The 25,235-nt window shown below is 36.1% G+C and overlaps 1 protein-coding gene across 1 annotated transcript; it reads right to left on the bottom strand.

The window, feature by feature from the left end:
• Nucleotides 1-17,378: 17,378 nt before the first annotated feature.
• LOC145031545 (Heavy metal transport/detoxification superfamily protein) lies at nt 17,379-20,644 on the bottom strand. Its single transcript, XM_078980124.1, has 3 exons — nt 20,490-20,644; nt 20,319-20,400; nt 17,379-18,988 (listed from the first exon to the last, which is right to left on the bottom strand). The coding sequence occupies exons 1-3, from the start codon at nt 20,517-20,519 to the stop codon at nt 17,562-17,564; spliced, it is 1,539 nt and encodes a 512-aa protein (XP_078836250.1). The 5' UTR covers nt 20,520-20,644; the 3' UTR covers nt 17,379-17,561.
• Between the last annotated feature and the right edge of the window lie 4,591 nt (nt 20,645-25,235).

Below are 25,235 nucleotides of genomic sequence, written 5' to 3'. Positions count from 1 at the left end.
TGCACTAACATCCAAACATGCCAACATGACTAACGATCTGAGACCTAAGAGTCTCAATCAAATGAATATTGGGTTTCACCCATATAAATCATACATCCAGTGGTCCACTATACATCATGGCACCCTATAGCCGTTAGAATAATAATCTCATGGTACTATGTCGACCTCGCTGCTATTCCATCACTGTCTTGAAGACTCACAATCAGCACCATAGGGGCCTAAAGATACTTAACCTCCAATTCATCGACTTTCAAGAACCCAATCAGCATCCTCAAAATGCTAAACAAATACAACACAGGCCATGCCCTTTATCACACCCAATTCCTTTCACAGTACAAGTTGTTAGATGAAAACATGGTCGCGTACAACCAGAGAATGAGATATGCGGTCGTACTCTTGTTCCAATTCAAAAGATATAAACCAAAAAGAACCATGTCGATAATCTGAATCCAGTGCTCTCATACCATCACACTCAGTCCACATACATTACCTCGTGACCATAATTGAGGTACTACCATAATGTACACCCCAAGGGGAGACACATAACCAACCTTGGATCTATTGCATTCCTTCTTCCTCACAAACTTACCCAAAAGGTGAGGTACCAACAGATCTAACGAAATGACGAAACTCAATCATTAACAGAAACATCCACATGAACGATCAAAACAAGATCCCACACCTCGATTGAAATTGAACATAGCTCACTATTACATAACTAGCTCAATAAAACTTCCAAAATTATCTAGATTTGTTATCAAAACATGGGTCGGAGCGATCCAACTATCAACCCTGACATTCCACAGAATTGGATTCTAAGTTGATCTAGAGTTACACCTGAAAAACTAATGACACCGCCCCGACACCCAAACTCCCAATAAGCAAGGACAGTTGCTGACCCCGAGCCCGCTATGAACAATACCCCCATAATCAACAATTAAGGGTACCCGTACCTAGAAAACAGAATATACAAGGTACAGAACTGGGCAATGGGTTGACGCATCCATTGAACTTCAACTAATACATCTTGAAACCATCGAAGAACCTCAACTATTTACAATGGGCGAAATAACCAATGATCGAGAATGCATTGACAACTAATCCACTAATCCAATAAACTTCTAAACAAAGCCCATGAGGAACTAGACATTCTGCATGCCGAGAGTCTTCAATAATTCTTTAGGGGGGGGCCATATCTTGTTGAGCGGGTTTCGGCGTGTTCAGTTGTTGATCCGGGTCTTTATCGGGATAAATTTGGGGGTATTGCTTGGAAGATCTTTAGTCAGGGTTCAGTGGTTTTATCATCTGTTGTGGTATGATCGGTGGTTTCCTATGGAAGAACCTTTAGGTTCAAGCACGACCGTTGCTAAGAGAGGAGCGGTAGTAGGAGGATGGTGGTGTTAGTTGCATGAGTAGTTTGGTCATTTGAAATGTTAGGGGAGTTTTATATCCACATGGGTTGTAGACAGTTAGAACTCAATGATTCTTTGAGAATGGAAGTTGGGGTGAAGATTCATCAGCTTAGGGCAAGGGTTATGATTCTTAATCGCCAGCATAAGATTTCAAGAGTATTCTTTAGGAATTTCAGGAGTTGGACGATCTTTGAGTTTGGCTAGTGATGGAATGCTAGTATTGATTAGTGTGGGGTCATAGGTGTTTCATGCTATACGAGTTTGATAGGTTGGTAATCCATTGAATTTATTAGGTGATAAAGCTTTATTGAAACCAACTAAGGGAGAATCAATCAGGATTTCTAGGACTTTGGAAGGGTATGGACTTAGGGCAAGTTTCACATCATGGATAGGAGGAAAGATGACTCAAGTGGTCATGTAGATTGAGGTTGTGTAACTTGGAGTTCAGGAAACTTCCAACTGCTGGTTGGAATCTTTTTTTTATTCATAGCTGGCTTAAGGTTGAGTCTAGGTTGAGGGGTTTGGAATTTGAGGTATGAACCGAACATCTAATTGGATGCATTTGGATGCATGTTTCAAATTAGGATGAGTGGGATTGAGATGGTTTAGGTGTGGTAAGGTCATGAGTAGTAACCATGGTTGGTTAAAAGTGTTGTAAGACTGCATGAAATCATAACATTCACTAGTTCGAGGTAGATTATCATTGGAGGTGGTCATGAGCATAAATAGGGAATCAATTCATGCCTTGGGCATGGCGATCATGATTGTCGATGAGTATTTCCCTATTTTAGGTTGAGGACCATTGAGGTTCGAGGAGGATTCGGGAATGTGTAGCTATAGTTGGGTGGGACCCATAGGCGAGGCCTGTGTGATTATGGTGATACAGGTAGGACCTGGTAGAGACCATTGGGTATAGGTTTTGGGTCTTAAGTTGCAATATTAAGATGGTGGTCAATATGTGTCGCGAAGGGGTTTTTAAGTTGGGTAACCTTGTTATTTGGACTCTTAGGAACCTGATGGTTAGATCAGGTGTGAGACTGGTAGTCTCAATCTTGGTTTGGAACCTTTACACCCCAGTTTAGTGAGGGTTTGTTGTGAATCAGAAGGCTTTGGGTGAAATGCAAGTGCAGAACCATATATCTCGGGTTATGAGTTGAGTATCGGGTTGGTTTTTAGGTGAGATCTCGATTTGGGTATCGCAATTGTTTATGTGCAGGATATTCTTTTAGTGGGATGAGAATTGGGGTATCTATATGCCAAGGGCATAAATCTAAGGGTTCAAGGGTAAGGAATGGATTCAATTTTGTTGATAGATCAAACCATTGTGATTGTGTATGGGAGTGGTTCTATCTGTGTTATTATTAATTTGGAAGTCGAGTGTGGAGCCGCTTGTTATTCAGGGAATATGTAGGCCACTTGCAGTTTGTGTTAAATAATCTTAGAGTAAAAGATTTAACCCTGTTGCGCAACTCTCGTCTGAGTCTAACTGTTTCAGGGATGGGTCTTCTACTTGAAGCATTATTTGAGCCTTATGTTAAGTAAGAGTGTTTTGCAGCAATAATTGGTCTATGATTCTATTTTCTAGTGGGAACCTCAAGTTATCAATAGTTGATTAGTCAGTTGGGAGACACGTGGAATGCGTTTAGTAATGGTTCGGTATGGGCGGTCTGTCAGGGAGTTAGACCATCTCGAGACTTCAGATTTTTGGGTGAGTAGACATGGTTGTTTTGTATGGGATTACTTTAGGTTGAGAAAGGATTTGTTTATCTTCGAGTTAGAGAGACTGTTAGGGTTGGTTTCAGTTGCCTTGGGAAGGTTGTGGTAAGCACGAGATTGTGGCCGTGTCGCTCAGGTTGTTTGGCGTTCCTGGGATGGTAAAGGAATGATTTTGAGGGTGAAATCTAATTTAAGTGGGGAGAGTTGTAATGCTCTATTTCGAATCGTTTCTTATTGCGGGGTGGTGATCAAATAATGGGTATTAGCAGACTTAGGACCCTTGAAGAATTGAGGTTTGGGCTCATTTGGATGTCGATGATGTAATTTGGATAATCCGGGTGTTCGGTTTGTGTTTTGAGGCTAAATGGTATTTTGGTAATATGTTAACTTGGGGTTTTATGGAAATTAGATGTTTGTTCGGGAAATTATAAGGCAAGTATGAGTTGATTAGAGCTTCTCGTTACCTTTTCATGGGTATATGGATCGTCGGAATCGAATTTATAACAAAGAAGTTATGGCCTTCGGAGTGCTTAAGGGTTTAAGAGGAAAACCTAGTACGTGGGGCGTCCTAAGGAGTACGCGGGGAGTACTGATGAGAAGGGTGTTATGTGAGGCTTAATGGATTATACTCTTAGCTTACTGTGAGGGTTGGATCGGGGTGCGAGACCTCGTACGCTAGGCGTATGAGGAGTATGCGGGGCATACGAGGGGTAAAGGAAAACCCTAATTTTTGGTGTTATACCTTATATAATCACATTAAGTCTTTAGGTTTGGCCTCTCTACCAGCCTCCAAGTCTCGAAATCCCTAGAAATCATCCTTTATCCTCCATGGTGGTGTTTTTGAGTTCATTATGTGCACCTTGGTGTTTTTGGGTCATATTCAAGAAGGAGGAGTTTGGTGTAAGGTTGTAAATCAAGGAAGAGCTTTTGGATCTTGATTATGTGATTCGTTTCTAGTTTGCTTGAGGTAAAAAGCTATGATTTTGTTCATTGATGGCTGAGATCTATTATGTTTGAGTTGTATTTCCTTATTGGCTCCAAGAATGAAATCTAGTGGTTGGTACCAGTCCATGAGCTATGAGTTGCCACTCTTGGTGTTTCTGAGGTTCTAGATGCATAAAGTTGTCACCTCTAAGGTCTAGATTCATCCTTGCAAGATTTGATGTCTATTTTATGAAAGTAAGGTGTTATATTTTGAATTTGGGTCTTTATGGGGCATTTAAAGTCACAAAGTCAGTGACTTTAAGGTTATACACACTTATAGGACTTGGATCTATGGTTTGGGCTTCTATTCTTAAGTATTAAGAGCTTAAGGTTGATTTTTGCTTAATGGCGGAGTACACTGGGCGTGTAAGTCCATACGTGTGGCGTGCAACCCTAGTTGCATGTACGCTTAGCATACAACTGAGTATGCCCCCCATAATAAGCTTGTTGGGCTTCACAACTTTTGGACCTCGGTTTGGTCATTTATTTGGACTTTGTTGCTTTGGGCTTAGTGGGTCACGTGGAATCAAGCTTTTGGGCTAAGAGTTTAGACTAGGAAAATTGTTGGGCTTTAGGGTAAGGCTCATGAAGGGTTTGGGCCCAATTTGGAAAATTGGGCCATAAGTAGGCCTTGGTTGATTATTTGGCTTTTGGGCTTTTTCCGATTGTGAGGTTGGGCCTTAGTCTTGGACCATGCTAAGTTATGGTTCAAATGGTCTTTTTACCTAGAGCACGGATTTATGGATATATATTAGGCCCAAATGTTGATTGAATGTTATTTGATATTGATAGTTCAGGGATATGTCAGCTAGCAGCCATGTATTTTCAGTGAGATTCAGCAGTCAAGGTGAGTCTCCTCACTATGTTTAGTGGGTCGAAGGCACCAATGATGTCCCATGATTATGCTATGTTAGTATGCTAGTTGTCTTTATGACTCTTGTATGTGTTATGTACTTGTATGCTTACCGGGCTGGCGCCGATGTCGGGCACGGCCATGTTGTATGCTATGTATCTTTGTGATTATTGTGTGTGTATGTGTTTATTTTTTATATGTATTATGTATGTTGGACGAGGACCAAACTGTATACCGAGCGCGGCCCGATGCCGAGCGGGACCCATTATATGTTTATTGTAATGTCCGCAGGTTCAGGTTAGTCAATTTAGAGACAATAAGCGTTAAAAATGAATTTTTGATAGAAGATTATTTAAAGTAAATAATATTAACCAAAGTTATTGCTAATGTCTCAAGGATACCGTACATATAAATAACGCTGAAATTCGACTTATAACGAAGAAGTTATGACCTGTCGATTTTCGCGATTAAACCGGAACGACTCTGCGTATCGTAAAAAGTAATTTTTTGACAAAATACTTTTTAGCCTTATTAATCTAAACAATAGTCATAGTAGACATTTAACCGAGAGCATGCATATAGAGAATGTCCAAATTTGACTTCATTTGAGGAAGTTATGAAATTTCTAAGATTTAGCGTAAATGAATTTTCCATGATTTCGCATAACAGTACACAACTCAAAAATCGAATTTTAGATCAATCCATTTTTATCCGACACAACTGAAACAAGAATTGAAAATCTCGTTAATAGGAGCTAAACAATATAAAGACAGTCGAAAATGGACGTCGGATGACAAAGTTATGAATTTTTAACAGACTTTAACTGTCTAAGCCTATTATAATATATCTTTAAAAATAAAGTCAAAATTAGCCGATGGAGTCTAACCTAAGTTGAAGATCACGTCTCTACTTACGCGTGAATATAGAGAACATCAAAAACGGAGCTTGTATGCGAAAGTTACGGATTTTAGAAGATAATTAATTTTTGGACTAAACCAGTGAGTGACACGTGGCAAAATCTGAGCCACTACTTCTTCCCCACAGCTTTGAACGAGATCGCGACAAGTGGCACATTATGCCCAGCATAATTTTGAGTACGCTCAACATAATCCTTAAAAACCCATTACGCTTAGCGTAATTCTTGAGTACGCTCATCGTACTTGGTACTGTCAGCCTATAAATAGAGGGCGTTCTCACTCTTTTTCTCCCATGTCTTCATCCATTGCTTTGCCGAACACTCCCAAACACTTTAAACCTCTCCCTAGCACCTCCTTGGTGTTATTAGCGAGTCTCGGTGCATCAGAAGGCCCCAAGAAGAAGAGATTTTTGCTCAAAAGTTATGCCCGTGCAGATCCCGATTTCTCGCTAAACCCCCATGTAAGTGTGTTATGCTTACCATACTTCAAGTATAAATTATATTTAAGTTTATTATCATTAATATGAACCTATAAACAAGATTTATCAGTGATTCCTAGTCGTTATACTGATTTATCTACTTATGTGGATGATGTCTAGGATGTGATTTAGTGAGATGTTTAAAGTGGGCTTTCTAAATAGTATATTTCTTATACCAAAGGGACTACACCTCCAATATAATCCTACCTGGTTGTTCCTTACTTGATAGATCTTAAAGTAGACTTTGAGTTAATGATGAATCTAGACTAATAATTATCCGCAATAAATATTAGACTAAAACTTAGCGATAATAATGCTAAGTTACTTCAAAGGAAAAGACAGTTGCTAGAAGCGAAACATTACCCAAATTCAAGTCATCACTTTAACAAGTGAGTGGATAGTCTCTTTCATGAACATGATTTAATACAAGTATTAATAAAGATATTAAATATATGTTGAAAGTTTATAGGTGAGTTATATACTTATTATCTGGAAATATGTGATATATGTATATTTGATGATATACGCTATGCGAACCAGACATGGTTCTATATGTGTTAAGATGTATTTACATGATAATAATAATAATAGAATTATTATAAATGAGAAGATAAATGTATGTTAATACTTAATACTTTGTATAAAATATTACACTAAATTAGGATAGTGTTGTCGGAATAGAGTTAACATTGAAAATTGATTATAAACATTGTCAGCTTTCTTAGTGATGAAATAAGACTTAAAAGAGATGCTTAGTTCAATTAAGTTTGGATATTGGGTAGTATCTTATTAAGGGTACGTGTGTGATCGAAATAGAGAGTAGAAACCCGATTATTCTTCCAATTACGCTACAACTCGGCGAGTCGTCATATGCACTCGATGAGTCGCTCATTCTTCTATTTTCGAGTTCATAATTTGACCACATTTGATACAGGCATTAGTCATATTCTTTGAAGATTATTTCCTGAGTATTTCCAAGATTTTTTTTCTATATTTGGAGCTATCAACCACACGAGATTTGACACCCAAGGCATGGATGAGTTGTTCCCATGCCGAAGTCAACTGAAGATGGAGCTTTACATGAAGACGATCAACCTCGCAACTACTATCCTAGGGGATTTTGTTCCAATTCCCTCTTTATTTTATTGTTCTTTAGACATTTGCATAAATTAAGTGTGGGGTGGTGGTTGGTTACATTTAGTCAAATTTAGAATCTTAGGTTAATTTTTTTTTTAATTTTTGCATAAAAATTGCTACGGTTTAGTTTAGAAAATTTTAGTAAAAGCAATTAGTATTCATGCTAGTATTATGTTTGATGATTCTATAATGTCTATTCGAGCCTATGCACGTTACAATGAATTTGTGCCCCCCTTTATTCTAGTGAAATCATGGGACAAAAACACAACTTCGCTTAGTTTGAGGGACGTAACATGTTTAGCATCGTGTACTTGAAATGTATACAGGAGGACTAGTACCTTTAACCAATAAGGGTTGAAGTTAAGCTTCCTTGCGTAAGCATGTAGGGATTGAGTGAAAAAATGAAAAACAGTGAGATAAAAAAAATTACCAAAAAGCTAAAAGAGTTTTGGAGCCATCAAAAAATAAAATTGAAGATCAAAATTCTTATGAATTCAAAAAGTTAAAGATACCAAAAATCAAACAAAAAAGTGGTGAATTCAAGAAATCAAAGATCAAATGTTCAAGAAAGTGAAGAATTCAAAGAGCTCCATTGTGGTATCAAAAGTTATAATTCTCCTAGATTATGTGTGTTTGTGTAGCTTAACCAAAAATACCTTGAGGTTAAGAGAGTTTTATGTGGATGGATTTGGAGGGATGCATAAAATGAGTGTTTTTCAAATGAAGTGGGCGAGTGTTTATGAGGATTGTAAGTATTTAGGATTGGGGGGTCCTTCGGAAAATTTTAGACACAAATGCATGCGTTGTGGTCTTGGCATAATGGCTGGGTTTGATTAGGATTGTTTTATGTGGTATTAGTGTGTTAAAATTTAGTTTTGCTTCAAGTGTGGGGTATTTTAATATGTGCATATTTAGTTATATATTTTGTCTAAAATCTTAATACTTTTTGGCTAATTTGTCCTAATTAATGTACAACTACAATAAACGTTTAATATTTTAACTATTTGATCGTCAACTATATCCACTCTTAGAGGATGTCCTAAATCTACTTTGGCGTTATCAAGGTTCTTGCTAAAATTAAGAAATATGAATGAATAACTTGCTTCAGAATTGAATAGTACTAAGGCGGGCATGGAGTTGACTAAAAACATACTAGCTACAACATCTGATGCATCGTTGGTTGTTTCTGCTATGAGCTGAAAGGATTGCTCCTTGGCCCTTGGAGCCCCAGTTCTACCCTGGAAACCATCAGTTATCCTCAATGTTGTAGGTGTTGGAGCCTAAATCGTACCTGTTGGATTTAGAAGAGGACAATCAACCTTGAAGTGACCTAGCTTGTAACATCCCAAAAATCACAATAAATTCTAACTTTTCAAAAACTACCCAAAACCATAAATATTTAGAAAACCATTGTTTCAAAAGTGTATTTTAGTAATCAGAGTGTCCCAAGATCTAATAGCATAAAAACTAAAAGGATGTGCACGATCATGCCTTCGTCTTGCCATGATCATCTGAAGTATCTGAAACAATAAATTGAAAGTGTAAACACAAAACTTAGTCAGTTCCTCCAAAGTACTACCACACAACATATAACATATACAATCATGCATGTTGGGTCCAATCAGTGATCAGTCTGGAATCCATTGGGTCCACAACCTCCCGGTTAGATTACCATGGCCCACAACCTCTCGGTTGGATTGCCCTGAATATCATATACTGGGTCCACAACCTCCTGGATGGATTACCCTAGCCCATAAAATCTCGATTGGATTGCCATGCATATAACGTACTAGGTACACAACCTCCTGGTTGGATTACCCTTGGCCCATAACCTCCTGGTTGGAATGCCCTGGCCCACAACCTCCCGGTTGGATTTCCCTGGTTCGTTGACTGACAACACAAAGCAGTGGTCTCAAACCCAACATAACATGTCGACATATAACAGATAGTATACATATTCAACAAACATATATTTATACAACTAGTAATCATAAGTAGCCCTGCAAACCTACCAGTCTAAGGCATATCAACAGCTATCATATAATCATATATGCTTGTCTGATACTAAACATATCATCAATCGGTATGAAACAGAATATCAATCCATTAGGCCAGACTTGGTGTCTTTAACCCACAATTATAGTGAGCAAAACTCACATCTCAATCTGAATGAATAGCTGAATAGGTCTCTCCTTCGAATCTCAACTCTACCCGTCACCTAATCATCAAATAGTAACCATTCTCAAATACCACTCAAAATACCCAAAATACTCTTAGGTCAAAGTCAAAGTTAACTACAGATGGTCACCATGTCGTGGCCATCCTTGGCCACGCCGTGGCTACTAGATGACAATATAGTCGAGTCTTAGTCCAAATGTCACATCGTGCGAACCTTGGCCACGCCGTGGGCATTGGGCTCTCAAACATCTTAATGAATTAAGTTGATTTCCTTGATCTTAAGAGCATCAAAGCTCAAATCTGGTCCATTCTATGGTCCAAGTGGATAAAGTTTCTAACCCTCTAGACTCTCTAATGGACAGAGATCCCCATTTCTTGACCTAAAAGGGTAAGAATAAAGATTGTCTTAACCCATTAAGCACTTTCTCTTGAAGACTACTAGATTCCCATTTCTAGAACATTTCTAGAATCGTATAACAACATAAAAATACTTACTTTATAGACATGCATGTCCAATGCATGTCTTAGACTGTATTAGGTCAAAATGTGGGTTTTGGTCAAATCATCCATGCATGATGCTAAAACTCAATGTTATTCCAGATCCAAATCATCTAAGGTTAAAAATGACTTAGAGATTCATAAAGTTGCAAAATTTATGAGATTTTACCACCCAATAATCAATGACATGAAAATTAAAGCATAGAAACCTAGATACATGTGCGTTAAACGAAAAAGCTTGGAACTTGGGGACTTATAAGATTCTAGAAGATGCACAAGAAGATGGTGAGGAGATTTGCTTGCTGAATCCAAGCCTAGAAGTCACCTCCTTCTTCCTAAATCCCTAAAAAAATTAACACAAAAGGCTTAGAGAGCAAAAATGGAGGTTATGGTTTGTTTGGAGGCTAACAGATTGTAATGGAGGCTGAGGGTGAGCAATCCTAGCCATCACATTCCCTTAAATATGGTGCACAGCCTAGAGATTAGGGTTTCTTATTAAACATTTGCCATGTCATAGCCATAAGCTATGACGCCGTGGCAACCATTTAAAACCCGCAATACAAAGACCACTGCCACGTCGCAAGATTCCTTCACCACGACATGGCACTGCCTAAAATTCAAGAATATAATAAATTATAATACCTCCAAAAATCGGAATATTACAATTCTCTCCCACTTGAATCAGACTTCGTCCTCGAAATCCTCTGCTGCAAACAACTCTGGGTAATGCTCCTCATCTCTGCCTCGGACTCCCAGGTATAATAGGAACCTACAGCTGCCACCAAACAACCCAATAACTTGAAAATGCTCACTGCAACTCGAGTTGTAAGATCTAACGTCCAGAGAGAACTACTCATACGGGGAACTCTTAAAACTACAACCATAAATCAACTCCATCAATATAGTTTTATGAACTGGGAACCCATATATCTATCTTCAAAAGCCATACCCTAAGACTGATGATCAACCATATATCTTACATACTCTTAGTCCCTGACTAGGAACACCACCAAATCATGCAGGGAGAATACTTAGAAGAAATTGGTCGTGAATTTCCAACAAATCCTCAAATCTAGAAGTTTCGTCAAAAAACCTTAAATACACACTTGACTTCCTAACAAGTCATCACCAACCCACTACTCCCATGAGCATAATGATGGGCCATCTAATATTTTCACATTGCATCCAAATCCCTAATCAGCTCAGGTGGACCTCTACCTGACAGATCACTCGAGACATCTAAAACAAACTTCGTGAATTGAGATTTCAGAACCAGTACCCAACATTTGTAACCAAACTTCTAATACACAACCTATAGGAAACGGGGTCCACCATTGCAAACTTTCATCAAGCGACTTTCGATGCACAACCAATACACCAACCAAACAAACTTTTTCTGACCACATGATCAAAACCAGCTGGTCCCTAAGTTTCCCGACTCCCAATAATGCACTAATATCCAAAGTACCACACGCGGAAGATAAACAAACATCATCACTAGCCCAACAACCTATGTATGGAATGCTCCCGGTATCTTGGCCTTCCAAATGATGAACAATCCCAAATAGGCCAATATGACTAATGACCTTGAGACCTAAGAGTCTAAACCAATTGACTACCAAGTCCCGTGCACATGAAACATACAACCAATAGTTCATGATACGTCATGACACCCTCTAAACATTAAAACGTTAAGTGCACGGTCCCACACCGATCTTGTCATCATTCCATCACTAGCCTGAAAAACTCACGACCAACACCACGGGGCCTAAAGATACTCCATGTTAATCCATTGTATTGCAGGAACCCAATCAACATCCCTCTCTACGTTAACCGAACACAACACTGACATACTCCTTTACCACACATAACTTCTTTCAAAGTACGGGCTGTTACAAAAATAAAATCCGGCGAAAACATGGCCGCACACGACCCAAGAATGGGATAGATGGTCGCACTCTTGTTCCATATAAAGGGCTACAAACCAATCAAGAACCGTACTAATGAATTCGGAACAGGTGTTCTCACGTTGTCTTACTCGATCCATATACACCTCCTCATGACCATATTTGATGCGCTACCACAATATACATCCCCAAAAGGGAACACATAACCATCTCTAGACCTACTGCATTCCTTTTCCCTCACAACCTTACCAAAAGGGTGTAGTGTCAGTAGATCTAATGAAATGATGATCCTTAACCATTATCATAAACATCACTATGAGCGACTAAAACCATATCCCACACCTTGCTTGAAACTGAACAGGTTCCACCAATACGTAACTAGCTCAAGAAGACTTCCAAGGTGATCTAGAAATGCTACCAAAACTTTAGTCGAATCAATCCCACTACAAATCCTATCGACACGACAAGCTAAAATTAGATTTTACGTAGATCAAAGTCACACTTGGAAAAATGAACAATGTTCCCTAACATCTGAACTTCCAATAACCAAGGACAAGTGTGAAAATTGAGCCTGCTATGAACCAAAATTCCACACCACATTTGAGGGTAAACATACCTAGAAACCAAAGAAAATATAAAACATATGGAACTTGATGATAGGTTGACGCATCCATTGAACTTCAACTGACACAACTCGAAACTTTTAAAGAACCTTTGCTTTGATGATAAACGAAATGACCAATGATCGAGGATGCATTAATACTTAATCCAATGAACCAAAACCCACACAGAGCTGAACATACCCATCTCTGAAACTGATGTACCGATCGATAACTACCCAATCTAGACTATAAATAGCAATCCATACAACGAGATGATAAATACCTCAACAATCGATACTCAACTTGAGTGATCCTATCACATCTTCTTCTATTCATTGGCATCCCAAATGGAACCAATGGCTACAATGATCTCCTTGACCAACTACTTCTTGCTGAGAGAAAACCTGTGTATCTCCTGAACACAAACATCCGGTAGCCACTTGCTCTACACCCTCGACTTGACCCAATCTTGAACCAATATCACGCATACCCACCCTACAGATCCTTATGAACCATTCTTCCGACACTACAAACTCGAATAGATCGATGATCCTCCAAGAAGAATACCTAGTTCTCCGCCACTTAGGGTTCAAACTACCACCCACTGGAGATGTAACTAAATCATATCTTAGACCGGCTCAACCAGGTATAACCATCCCTGACTCTTGAATGTATAACTCACGCAATATGATCTTCTAAATAAGGACCAATCAAACCATAAGAGATTTTGAATTCCAATGAAGACCTCAGAAATTTTCCAATTATAACCACCTTTAATATTAAGGATTCATGCAAATGCATAAGCAAAACACCAACTTACTATCCAAAATATACGCTCCTTGCCTACAATCTCGACCGTTAATATGGTACCTGACCTGCCTATATCCAAAGAAAACAGGCCCTTGATCGCATTACTAGGCATCCATATCACATCAATCCTCTTGTGCATTCCCATACTGACAGATTGCCGCCAAACACCACAACTAACTAGCCCCATGCTGGGTTTACATCCTGACTCTGAATGTCACAAGCATGCTCACTGCTTCTCTGAATTCAAAAAATTGAAAAGACATAATCCTCGCATAGATAGCGACATTCCAATCCATCTCTCAACCACTCAGCTTCCAGCTGAAATCCTCAAGCCAATCATAACAATCATTTCCTTCTTGAGTCCCGCGACTCAAATGCACGACCTTAAGCAAGGCCCTAGAGACCTCAAAACCAACAAACTCACCTAGGTTTGCACCAATCAAACCCAAACTAACATCGTCACTGAGGCCCAAAACAATTACTAGACCTATCCTCATGCCTGAACAACCATAACCAAAATATTTACAGATATGAAACCACTGCCATGAATCATGGTATCAAACCATGCTATCTTCCCCGACCAACCCTTAGAATCCTTGAAATTTTTCTCTATTCGAGTATAGATCCTGTGCTCTAGTAGTACGGGCTAATACTACCTTCCACACCTATCCATACTTTCCTCAAAAATCATTCGGGTCTTCTAAGTCATCTACTCAGAATAATACTACAAATATCTGCTCAACGGTGTAATATCGACACTAAAGCATTTCCTAGGATCTCTTAGGATTCCCTACCTCTCCTGCCATTAGCTGTTGAAGAGCCCATATTAATGTCAGCTAACCACTTCATGAATACTATTACATGTAACAAAACTTAAATAATCATTCGACTAAAAGACCCAACCCTAAAACGGTTAGATTCAGACAAGAGCTACACAATAAGACCAAATCCCTCACTCTAAGATTATTTAACCTTCATAGCATGTAATTTAACGTATTCATTTGATAGTTAAATCACATAAATATGTGTTCTACAAAGCACAAAGCAAGCAACATTCAAGTAGTGGAGTCGTCTGACACTAAGACATAATAAAAAAATCAGGTAGATCCTTATACGAAATTCGTGAGCACTAGTCATGTGTAAGTCTTTCCTCGATTCGAAGAATAACCTAAAAACCATTTATTCAACAACTGTAAGTCGAAACTTAGTGAAGTTCCTTAAGATATCATATTCCACCATACATATACAATGCATACACATAATGACCTTTAGCATAAGGTTGGTACGGCCTAAACTATATCCAGGGTGACGTTCTTGGGTGCGGTTCACTCTTCCACTTGCTTTTCCCGCTCCATTTCTTCTGACCTTATAGTACATAATATGGATAAATATTGATAAAAGTATAGATATTGATATAGAGGTTCATTTGGAAAAAATTGAGAATAAATGAATAATTTTTAGTCACACATTTATTTTATCGCAAAACACTTAAGGGTACCGGCGGAAATGGATAACGGATACAGATGTGTTTTCTAACCAAACATGTTTCCTTAAACTATGCTAATAATTACCTTAATATATACACAAAAACTTTGTTATTTTTAGAAATTTATTTTTATCAAAAAATTATTTTAAATATATCAAAATTCATAATTTTTTATTCTCTATAAATAGACATCTATATAGTTTTAAGATAACATAATTTTTTTGGAGTTTCAGCTCTCGTTATTCATCTACTCTAATAAATGAAGATCCATTTTTTCACATGCCAATCTCTCATGAGTTTTGACACTGATCATTTTATGATATTTTTGAAATAAATAATATCCACATGTTAATTTTTGTTTTTTGTTTTTTCAAATTTAAATATAAAAAGCCATATAATACTTATAATTATATATGTAAAGTATTAATTGTAATAAATATGATAGTAAATTGCTATAAATACGTTTTTTGTTTTTTTTTTTTTTTTTTAATTTTGAATATTTATTTTAAAAATATTAAAGGTTTACATTTTAATTTTTAATATTTGAATCAACTCGTCAAATACACTGGTTTTACATCTAGTAAGTGAATAAAAATGAATCAAATTATTATTACAATATAATCGTTATTCACTCATAAATAAAACGTATGTTTAACTTTTTTACAGTTTAAGTATCATTCATATAAATATAAAACTTAATAAAGTTTTTTTAACTAAAATATATTTTTCTACATCATCTTTCATCACATGTTATATTTATATATGAATAAAATATGTATTAGTTGTCGTCATATATTTTATTCATATATGAATAAAACATTTATCAAAATTTTGTTACAGTTTATTTGTTATTCGAATATGAATATATTTAGTATGTTAATAAAAGATGAAGTGTTTTGAAAATTTAATTATTATTTATATATGAATAACAAATGAACTTTAACAAAATTATGATAAATGTATTATTCATATATGAATATAATTTGTGAGGAAGACTAATACACGTTTTATTCATATATGAATATAACATGTGACGAAAGCTGATGCAAACTATAAACAATTTATTATATGTTATATATTCATATATGAATGATATTTAAACTGTAAAAAAAATTAATCATATTTTTTTATTCATAAGTGAATAACAAATGTATTGTAGTAAAATTTTGATATCGTTTTATTCACTTATGAATAATGATAGTTGAAACTATAAAAAGATTATTTTATCTTGAAACTATATTAATATGGATATCTATTTATAAAAAATAAAAAAAAATTATAAATTTTGATATTTTAAAATCATTTTTCAATAAAAATACCTCCTTAAAAATAAAAAAAATAAAAAAACAAAAACTATGTTTTTGAATATATTTTAAGGTAATGATTAGCATAGTTTAAAGAAACATGTTTTGTTGAAAAAACATATATATTCTTTTCTTATTTCTGTGGGTTCGACGTAGGCTTTTGTAGTAAAAATAAATGATTAGCTACAATAATTCATCAATTCTCAGCATTTTCTAGCTTCTCAATTGAACTTCACTCTAGTATATATACTTTTATGGTAAAATTCTTTGTTTGCAATAAAGTTGTATTTTCCTGATTTTTTTATTAAAATAATTACATAGTTGGATTTTTGAGCAAACTTCCTAAAAATAACAGATTATTCAGGACCGGTTCAATTCTAGTACCGGACATGTTTTGTTCACCTAGGAGGTCTCTTATGGTCTCAATAATGTTCAAATTATTTTTCACAGTTGAATAATGTACTGCTATGGCTCATTAACCAATAAGACAAGTTAAATGCATCTACCTAAAATTAAATAATATGATTCAAAGAATCAAACATAGATGATTTATTGACTTGAATGAAGTTATGAGACTTAATCCCAAGTTGGATATGAGACATTTTTCTTTTATGGCATGTTTCGTTTAAAAGTGAATATGGATTATTATTTTTAATAAACTTTATTCATATACCGATATGTAATCAAATATATCAATAAACTAACCAATTATCTTACAGGAAAAATAATTGCCATCTGTGTAATGGGGTAAGTATCGTTTGTGGGAATTCAAAGATTTAACGTATAAATTTTCCATATTATTGTGAATAAATATAATATTTACTTTAAGAAAACCGCTATCTTTGCAAAATTTAATTAGATCTTGTAAATCTTGAGACATTTAAACTGATTGGAGTAAAATTTATCTTAAAAAAGTGGATGACAGTGTCATATCATTACACAATCTAAAATAGTATAGTTTTTATGATACTATTCAACTTTTTTGTCTTCCAAAAATACAAACCCGACAAACATACACTTCTTTTAACCTATTGCCAGCAAATTTATTCCTGTTGCAAAGTTTTTTATATTCACAGAAAAAAAAAACCCAAAAGAATCAGAGGCAAAACTTTTTAATTTTTCATACATAAACACATCATAATATAAACAAAACATTAAACTACAAGCTTCACCATGTTCTTTCCTACCCTACCACCATAATGGCCCCCTTTCTACCTCCTATAAAATTAAATTAGCCTATAAAAATAATAAAAACTCCCAAACACTTAAAAAAAGCCCCCTACATAATACTACAACTATCAGTGTTCTCATCACTGAAAATGTGGGTGATGTTGTCGTTATTCGCCGGTGCCATCATTGGCGGCCCGTAGGCGGCATGCGGTGGCTGACCATACATCATTTGTGGATGTGGGTACATATTTGCCCTTTGTTGATTCATCATCATAGCTTGCATATACTGTTGCTGTTGTTGTTGCTGATACTGTTGTTGTTGGAACTGTTGTTGTTGTTGATTGTACGGATTACCATGTCCCGACTGCATTTGCATTTGGCCCATTGGATAGCCGCCGCCGCCACCACCACCACCTCCCATTTGTGCCATTGGAGGGTAGTTTCCCATTTGAGGCATCATCATTGGATTACCACCCATTTGACCAATACCCCGACCACCACCGCCGCCGCCGCCACCATTATGGCCCATACCCCGCCCGGCACCACCACCACCACCTCCACCTCCACCTCCACCTCCACCTCCGCCGCCATTATGAGGCTTGCTAAAGTCGAGAAACTCGGTTTGCTTATTCATTTTTCCCATGTCAATATGTTTTCCTCCGCCTTTCTTATCCCAGACACCGCTCTCCATTTTCCGGTCACCGCCACCGCCTCCGCCGCCGTCCTTCTTTCCGCCCTTTGGACTTTCGCTCTTGTTTTTCTTTTTACCACCACCAAAAAGCATCCCACCAATCTTACCTCCGAAAAATCCGCCGCCACCACCACCACCGCCATGTTTACTCTTTTTACCATCACCGCCACCACCTCCTCCCTTGCCCTTTTTCCCGCCATTGCCATTTTTGGTATCATTATTTCCACCTTTGCCCTTGAATTGGACAGGCAATTCAAACGCTGCACCTGGTCCTTTCTTGGAATTACCATTCATCATTGCAATTGGACCATGGGGCCCATGTCCACCACCCACTCCCATCATTTTATTCGGCTTTTTATGATCATACCCATCAAAACTATCATCATCATCCTCATCAAAATCATCATCAAACTCATCATCATCGTCAAAACTATCATCATCATCAAAATCATCTTCTTCATCAAACCCACCACCACCACCACCACCACCTCCTCCACCCACCGGCAAACTAAATTTGACTGACTTCTGATCCTTATTAGTCGCCTTCATATCTTTAAACCCTTTATTCATCATCGCCTGCATCTGTTGATGACCTTTCCCATCCTTCTGTTTATCTTTCCCTCCACCACCACCACCACCTCCTCCTCCACCACCACCACCACCCTTCTTATTATCAAAACCCATGTTCTTAAACTGATTATTAACAAGATTCACACCCTTTTGTGGGCCCCAAAGCTCCGCGTGTTTCCCGGATTTATTTAATTTCTTTATTAGCATCGCCGGATCTGCATTTCCGGACACCGTGACTTTCCCTTGTTCAAGATCAATGCTTGTTTTATGAACTCCTGTTCACATTAACCACTACAATAAATTAAGCACGTTTCCAAATAAAGCAAATAAATTTCCCCACTTTCGTCTTATTAAAAAAGCGTTTTTCGAAATATCTAATTAGATTTTAGATATTAGACAAAAAGACTATTCTACCCATAGTCAAACTCAAACCTCAAAAGAGACAACTAAAGCGTGTAAACACGCTATACACTTTCACAACTTTCCCTTCCTCCGTATTGTTTTTGCCTAAAAGCAAACATTTTGGTGCAAACACGCAAACCACTTTCGCATTACAAGTACCTTTCCTTCCACCGCCTTCCTTTATTGTTTTTATATTCTATTTTTTTTTTATTGTTAATGTAAATAATATAATATAATATAATATGTTACTCTTATTTATTATAATAACAATAATACATAGAACGTGATTCCGACCTAATATCTGACATTCAAACCTAATATCTTACTAGATAAGATGGTCAACCACCGGAGATATTTTGTTTTTGAAACATAAAAGTTCTCAAAAGTTGTGATAATAATCCTTGGGTATTTACCCAATAAATCTTGAAATAGTTTTTTAGTTCATATGAAAACAAGTTTTTGCAATCTTTTGACAGTGTACGGATGTTTAAAATAAAGATATAAAAATATTATGGAAATAAATAAAAAAAAGCAAAGGCATGTGGTTGTGGGGAACAGGTCATGTCAGGAGTGGTCGCAGTAGCTTCGGCAGGACTAGTCGACGGACCAAGTATCGTCATATCAAGATTTTTTTTTTCTTTAACTTTTTTACAATTTCGAATATTAAATCCAATAGATATATACATCATATTTTCTTTAAAGATTTTCTTTTACAGAAGATTTATCCTTACCATATTTCAATAGTATTATAATTGGAGATATTATCCAAAACACGATCTTTAGTTACCAAAACGTAAAATGTAAAAAAAAGATTGAATCAAAATATCTAAAATTATACGAATGAAGACAAAATATACGAATCGGTGTTAACAGCGTCATTCTGTGGTAATTTATCGAAGAAGGTTAGTAGTTGTAATTTGCGAATGACTAATTTGAAGTTCGAATTTGGAATGGAAAAGGAGGTGTAAATTGTATACAGAATAAACTCCGAATTACTATGTGTAGAAAAAGATATGTTAGTGTTATCTTCTCGGAACAATTAAACAGCGAAATCGTTTTTGACTTCTGTTATTGAGGAATGAGCATTATCGACGTTTTCGAATAAAAAATTACAAGGATATTGTGAAAAAATTGAAACTACGCAAGCACTAGAGGAAGATACGATTTTGTTCTAGTGTAATGAAGATACAGAAAGAGACTGACCTTCGACTTTATTGAGGAGTTTTTTGATTTTTTGCTTGCATCCATCACAGGCGCACTGTATATTGACTCTGAGGACACAAGTCTGCATCAAAATGGAAGAGGGGAAACCGTTAAACCGGTGAGTTATCGACAGAAAACGCAGGCGCTGTGTGAGGAGGTTGAGATAAGTACCTGTAACTTCATGAATTCTTGCTTGTTCATCTTGATTGACTGTAGATAGCTTCCTTGTGAAGAACACAGATTCAGAAAAAGCGAAGAGAGAGAAAGAGAGGGGAGATGGGGAAACTTATAATAAGACGATCTCAATTTAAAGCGGTATAGAGGAGTAATAGTAGTACATATTTCAAGCTTCCACTAGGCCCCACAATACCAACCAGCTCCAGCTTGGTTGCTATAGCACTGATTGTGAGTGTGATGATTAACTAGAAAATTAATTATTTTGAATTTAATAACAATGTTTTTTTTAGGTTATACAAGGGGGAGGACTTGACCGCTCACCGCATGTGTAAGTTAGATTTGCCGTTCAACAAGAAAAGAGATGACATTGCGGGCGGGAATAGAAACCCCACATTGTCGGTACTCGGCAATGCGGGATGCAATTTTATTAGGCGGAGATTATTTTTGAAAGTTTTTTTTTAATATACGGATTGTCTCTATAAAGAAAATACACAATGACATTTTTTGTAAATTATGAAAACAAATTTTATAATTTATTTTTAACAAAGTGATCAAACCTAACGACATACAAATTTTTTATAAAGTCACTTATCGAAATTTATTATTTTTAAACATTCGTTGTATTTTCTTTCACAACTAGAAATTGTCCACTTTTCGTTCTGCAGGGATCACAGATGAGGTTTTGCTTAGTACGTTTTGTTTTGTGTGCACGGTTTAGGGGGAGGGGGAAGTGTTAATTTTTCCAAAATGATGGTTTCATTTATTTGTGGGGGACCAAACTTGTCCGCATATAAAAGTTTAGGGACACAACCTGTAAACATGTCAATATACGAAAGTTTAAGGGTGGAAAATGTCATGTTCGAATAAAAGTAATATTTTTCAAAGTAAAGAGGTAGAAAATAACATTCAACAAAGTAGGGTGGAAAGTGTCAACATACGAAAGTGTAAGGATCAAATTAATCAACAAATGTTTTAAGTTTCCTAAATATTCTACTATTGTATCAATAAGTTCTCTAGTGGCCAAAGTCTAAAATAAAAAAGTTTTTTGGTGAAAGTATTAAACCATAAAGTTAGAGTCTAGGGACCATATATATATATATATATATATATATATATATATATATATATATATATATATATATATATGAAAACATTAAAGTATATTATTTATAAGGACTTTTGTTCTAATATATATCATAATGTTTTTTTAGGTTATACATTGAAGGGAGTATCTCACTGCACCGTCCAGTGAACGAGGTGGCGGGTTAGATTTGTTATTAAAAAAAGTGAGGTGACATTGCAGATAGTAATAGAAACACCACATTGTCGGTAGTGTGAGATGCAGTACCCTTCCCCACGATACAAGCCCTAACCACATTATCTGATTCCTCTATTCCTAGTTTCCTACAACTCTTCAAACGGTTAAATTTAAAAATAATAATTATTCAATAATAATAATGTTTTTTATTAGAGATGAGCAAAGGAACTGACCCGACTAGAACCGGCCTGAACTGGACCCTGCCCGGGAACCGAAGTCGGCCAAAATTAAGAACTGAACCAGACCGCCGGTTCTATCAAGTTCCCGGTTTCTACCGGTTTTTGTCGTGTCTTTAATGTTGGAACCGATCCTCAAGAAATAACAACATACGGTTTCGGTTTTTGCCGGTTCCACCGCTTCTCTATTAAAAAAATCCATAAGAATATCATCTCAGTCCTCGCCCAATCGGTTCTATCCGGTACCGATTCCGATTCCGGTACCGGTTCCTACCGGTTCCCCGTTCTAAATGTTCATCCCTATTTTTTATTTTAACAATTTTACCATTATTTAAATTCAATTTTTCTTAATTGTTAATCTCACACCATCCATTTATCTTTTCTCTCAAATTCATTCATCTTAGTATTAAAATGGATTCCAACAATCTCACTCCAAAACCCTATCGAAAGAAATCTCGTGTCTTAGTTCAAAAAATTTCCCTTTCAATCCGTTGATATTGGGTTAACGACCCCAATTAGACCCTTTATTAATTTCCCGCTCCAATTTCAAGTGCAAAGTGTTCAACAATATTACCCTATGTTAATGTCAAACATAAACCCGAACATGTTCACCAACTTCATAGCTTTTCTCGGTTGTGTTCCGCGAACACAACCCCATCAAGCCCCAAAAAAGCCAAGCCCCCACAAAGCCAGAAACCAAAACCCCTTAAAAAGTATGATGGTGACTTCGTATTAGAAACCCATGTCACCCAAAGAAATCTTTGAGGACCAACCCCCTCGCGACGACAAAGGAAAAGGAAAGGCAACCCCTAAACCATGGAATCCAAATGAAGAATACGTGTTGAAAAAAAATCATGGGCCGACATATCCGAAAATGCAGAGACAAAAAATTCACAATTAGCATATCATTTTTTTTCTTCGTGTTATCGGACTATTTTGCGAAGAAATGCATCTTAATGCATACTGTACCACAAATTGACAACACAATTTTGGGAGATGAGCAAGAATATCAAAAAGATGAACGAGTTGTAAAACAACCTAAAAAATCAAAGGAAAAGCAGACAAAGTAATGTAGACATCTTCAACAAGGCGTATGATTTATTCTGAAATGACACCAAGGGGAGGTCATTCTCACATGTTTGAGGCTTGGAATGTATTGTCCATAAGTTATCAATGGAAGATATACAAAAGAAAGAAGTTAAAGTTGTTGCATAAAAAAGAATAAAAACATCATCGACAACTTTCACAACTTCCTCCGATGTTCGTTTCAGGTTAGATTTAAAAAATGATTTCGACCTTGAATTAGAAAAAATTGTATGCCCAATGGGTAGGGACAAAGTGAAAAGGAAATCATCTTCTTCAAATGCATCGACATTTAGTCAAGCAGAGGAAATGCAGAAAATGGCAACACTACTAGAAAAACAGTCTTTTACGATGCGCAATGCGTGTCGTAAAACGCTTAGATGATGTGCAAATGCGTGTCAAGGAAGATCCTGTCATAATGAGAGACGATACGCTTTTGCGCGTCATCTATAGATGATGTGCATTTACGATGCTCATTTACGACACGCACTGCGTATCATTAAAGCCCCTGTCAAGAAAGACCATGTCATAAATGAAGATGACACACTTTTTTGCGTATCGTAATTTTAAATGTTTAAAAAGTATTATTTATAAATTTACTAATTTTCATATTAAATTTACATTTATGTCTCATAATAGAAAATAAGATATCATATACAAAAAATACAATCCATTACATAAAATTTAATATCATTGAAATAATCGTTCCATGGAAAGATAAAACAAATCAATAGAAATTGTAACAGAAATTTACAAACTAATAGTTCTAATAACCTAATGCGTGCCTCACTGTAAACAAGATTTGTGCTGATTTTTTTAAATGTGTGTCTCATTTGTCTCCACTCTTCCTTAATAACACCACTAAAGGACTTTAAATCTTTGAACTTGCTCACATTATCTATATTGTCTGCGAAAAATAAAAATAAATAAATAAATAAATAAAACATAACTACAAAATAAGTGTGAAGATGGATTATTACAATGTAAGAGAAGTAAAGTCTTTTTTCAGCTGCAAAACCCTCCATCATATATACAGTTTCCTTCCAATGCTTCCTTGGCTATAATAGATGTCTGAACATCTGAAATTTTTATTTTTTTAACATTTCACAAAATTATATTATATATAATAAGCTTCTCAACACTTGTTATCAACAAAATTAATTAACTCTCACCATGGTATTAAATTGGAGCTTGAACTCCACCATTGTTGTCAAACATTGCTATCTTTAAAACAGGCCCAAAAGCAGAAAATACCTGTTTACAACATCTAACATGACTGCATACTGCATGTTTTCAATAGAAGCAAGAAGAACATTACTCTCATATTCAATCTTCTTTCCATCTAAACCTAAACTGAACTGCAAAAGTAACAAACTAGTAAGCATAATACAAGTATAAATATAAAATACAACAAAAAGTTGAGTAATTTTACAAAACAATGCTTCAAGCTGTTATAAAGAATAATGACTTTACCTTACCAGTAACATCAATTACTGAAGATGAAATAGGAAGCATAGGATTTGTATAGTCCCTGAATAAATATAAAGCTTATTAGGTCAGCAAAAAATCCATAATCAGCCAATCAAAAATATTTGTTTTGTAATGGAAAAAAGTAGAAATAAAATGGGAAGAAATACTCACCTGGTCATCGTAAGAAAGTTGTTATCTATACCATAGTTGTTATTTATTGTTGCATCAAGAATCTTTTTGTTCTGTCCAGGATCTCCAATACCATTGTTGACCATGTAAGACCTTAAATGAAAGATCAATGGACTCAGTAAGATATTATATCTAAAAGGTCAAATTAATTTGATTAAGTTTTCATAATTTAAGATGATGGAAGTAACCTGTGATCCATACCTTGGTAGATAATCCCTTTCTCATGAAGCTTAATTAAGGTCTCTCAAATAGCTCCTTCAAAAGTCAAGAAGAAAGTAATTCAAGAAATTTTAGCTAATTAATGCTATGATACAGATACTGAGTAAACATGTAGAGTTCAATACACATTTAGAAAAAATAATAGCGTTCTTAACATTCATAATTAACTATTTAAAGTTTAAACTTATTTTATGATATTATTAGGTTTCTGAGTAATGATTCCTCCATACTTCTCCTTCCACTCCCAAACTCACTTTGTGAATCCCTCTCTACCTAATTCAACCC

Source organism: Lactuca saligna, chromosome 2 (genome assembly GCF_052625555.1).
Source record: "Lactuca saligna cultivar CGN05327 chromosome 2, ASM5262555v1, whole genome shotgun sequence".
NCBI classification, from domain to species: Eukaryota; Viridiplantae; Streptophyta; class Magnoliopsida; order Asterales; family Asteraceae; genus Lactuca; species Lactuca saligna.
Note: the sequence above shows the minus strand (reverse complement) of the source record. Positions and strands in the feature narration are given on the sequence as shown.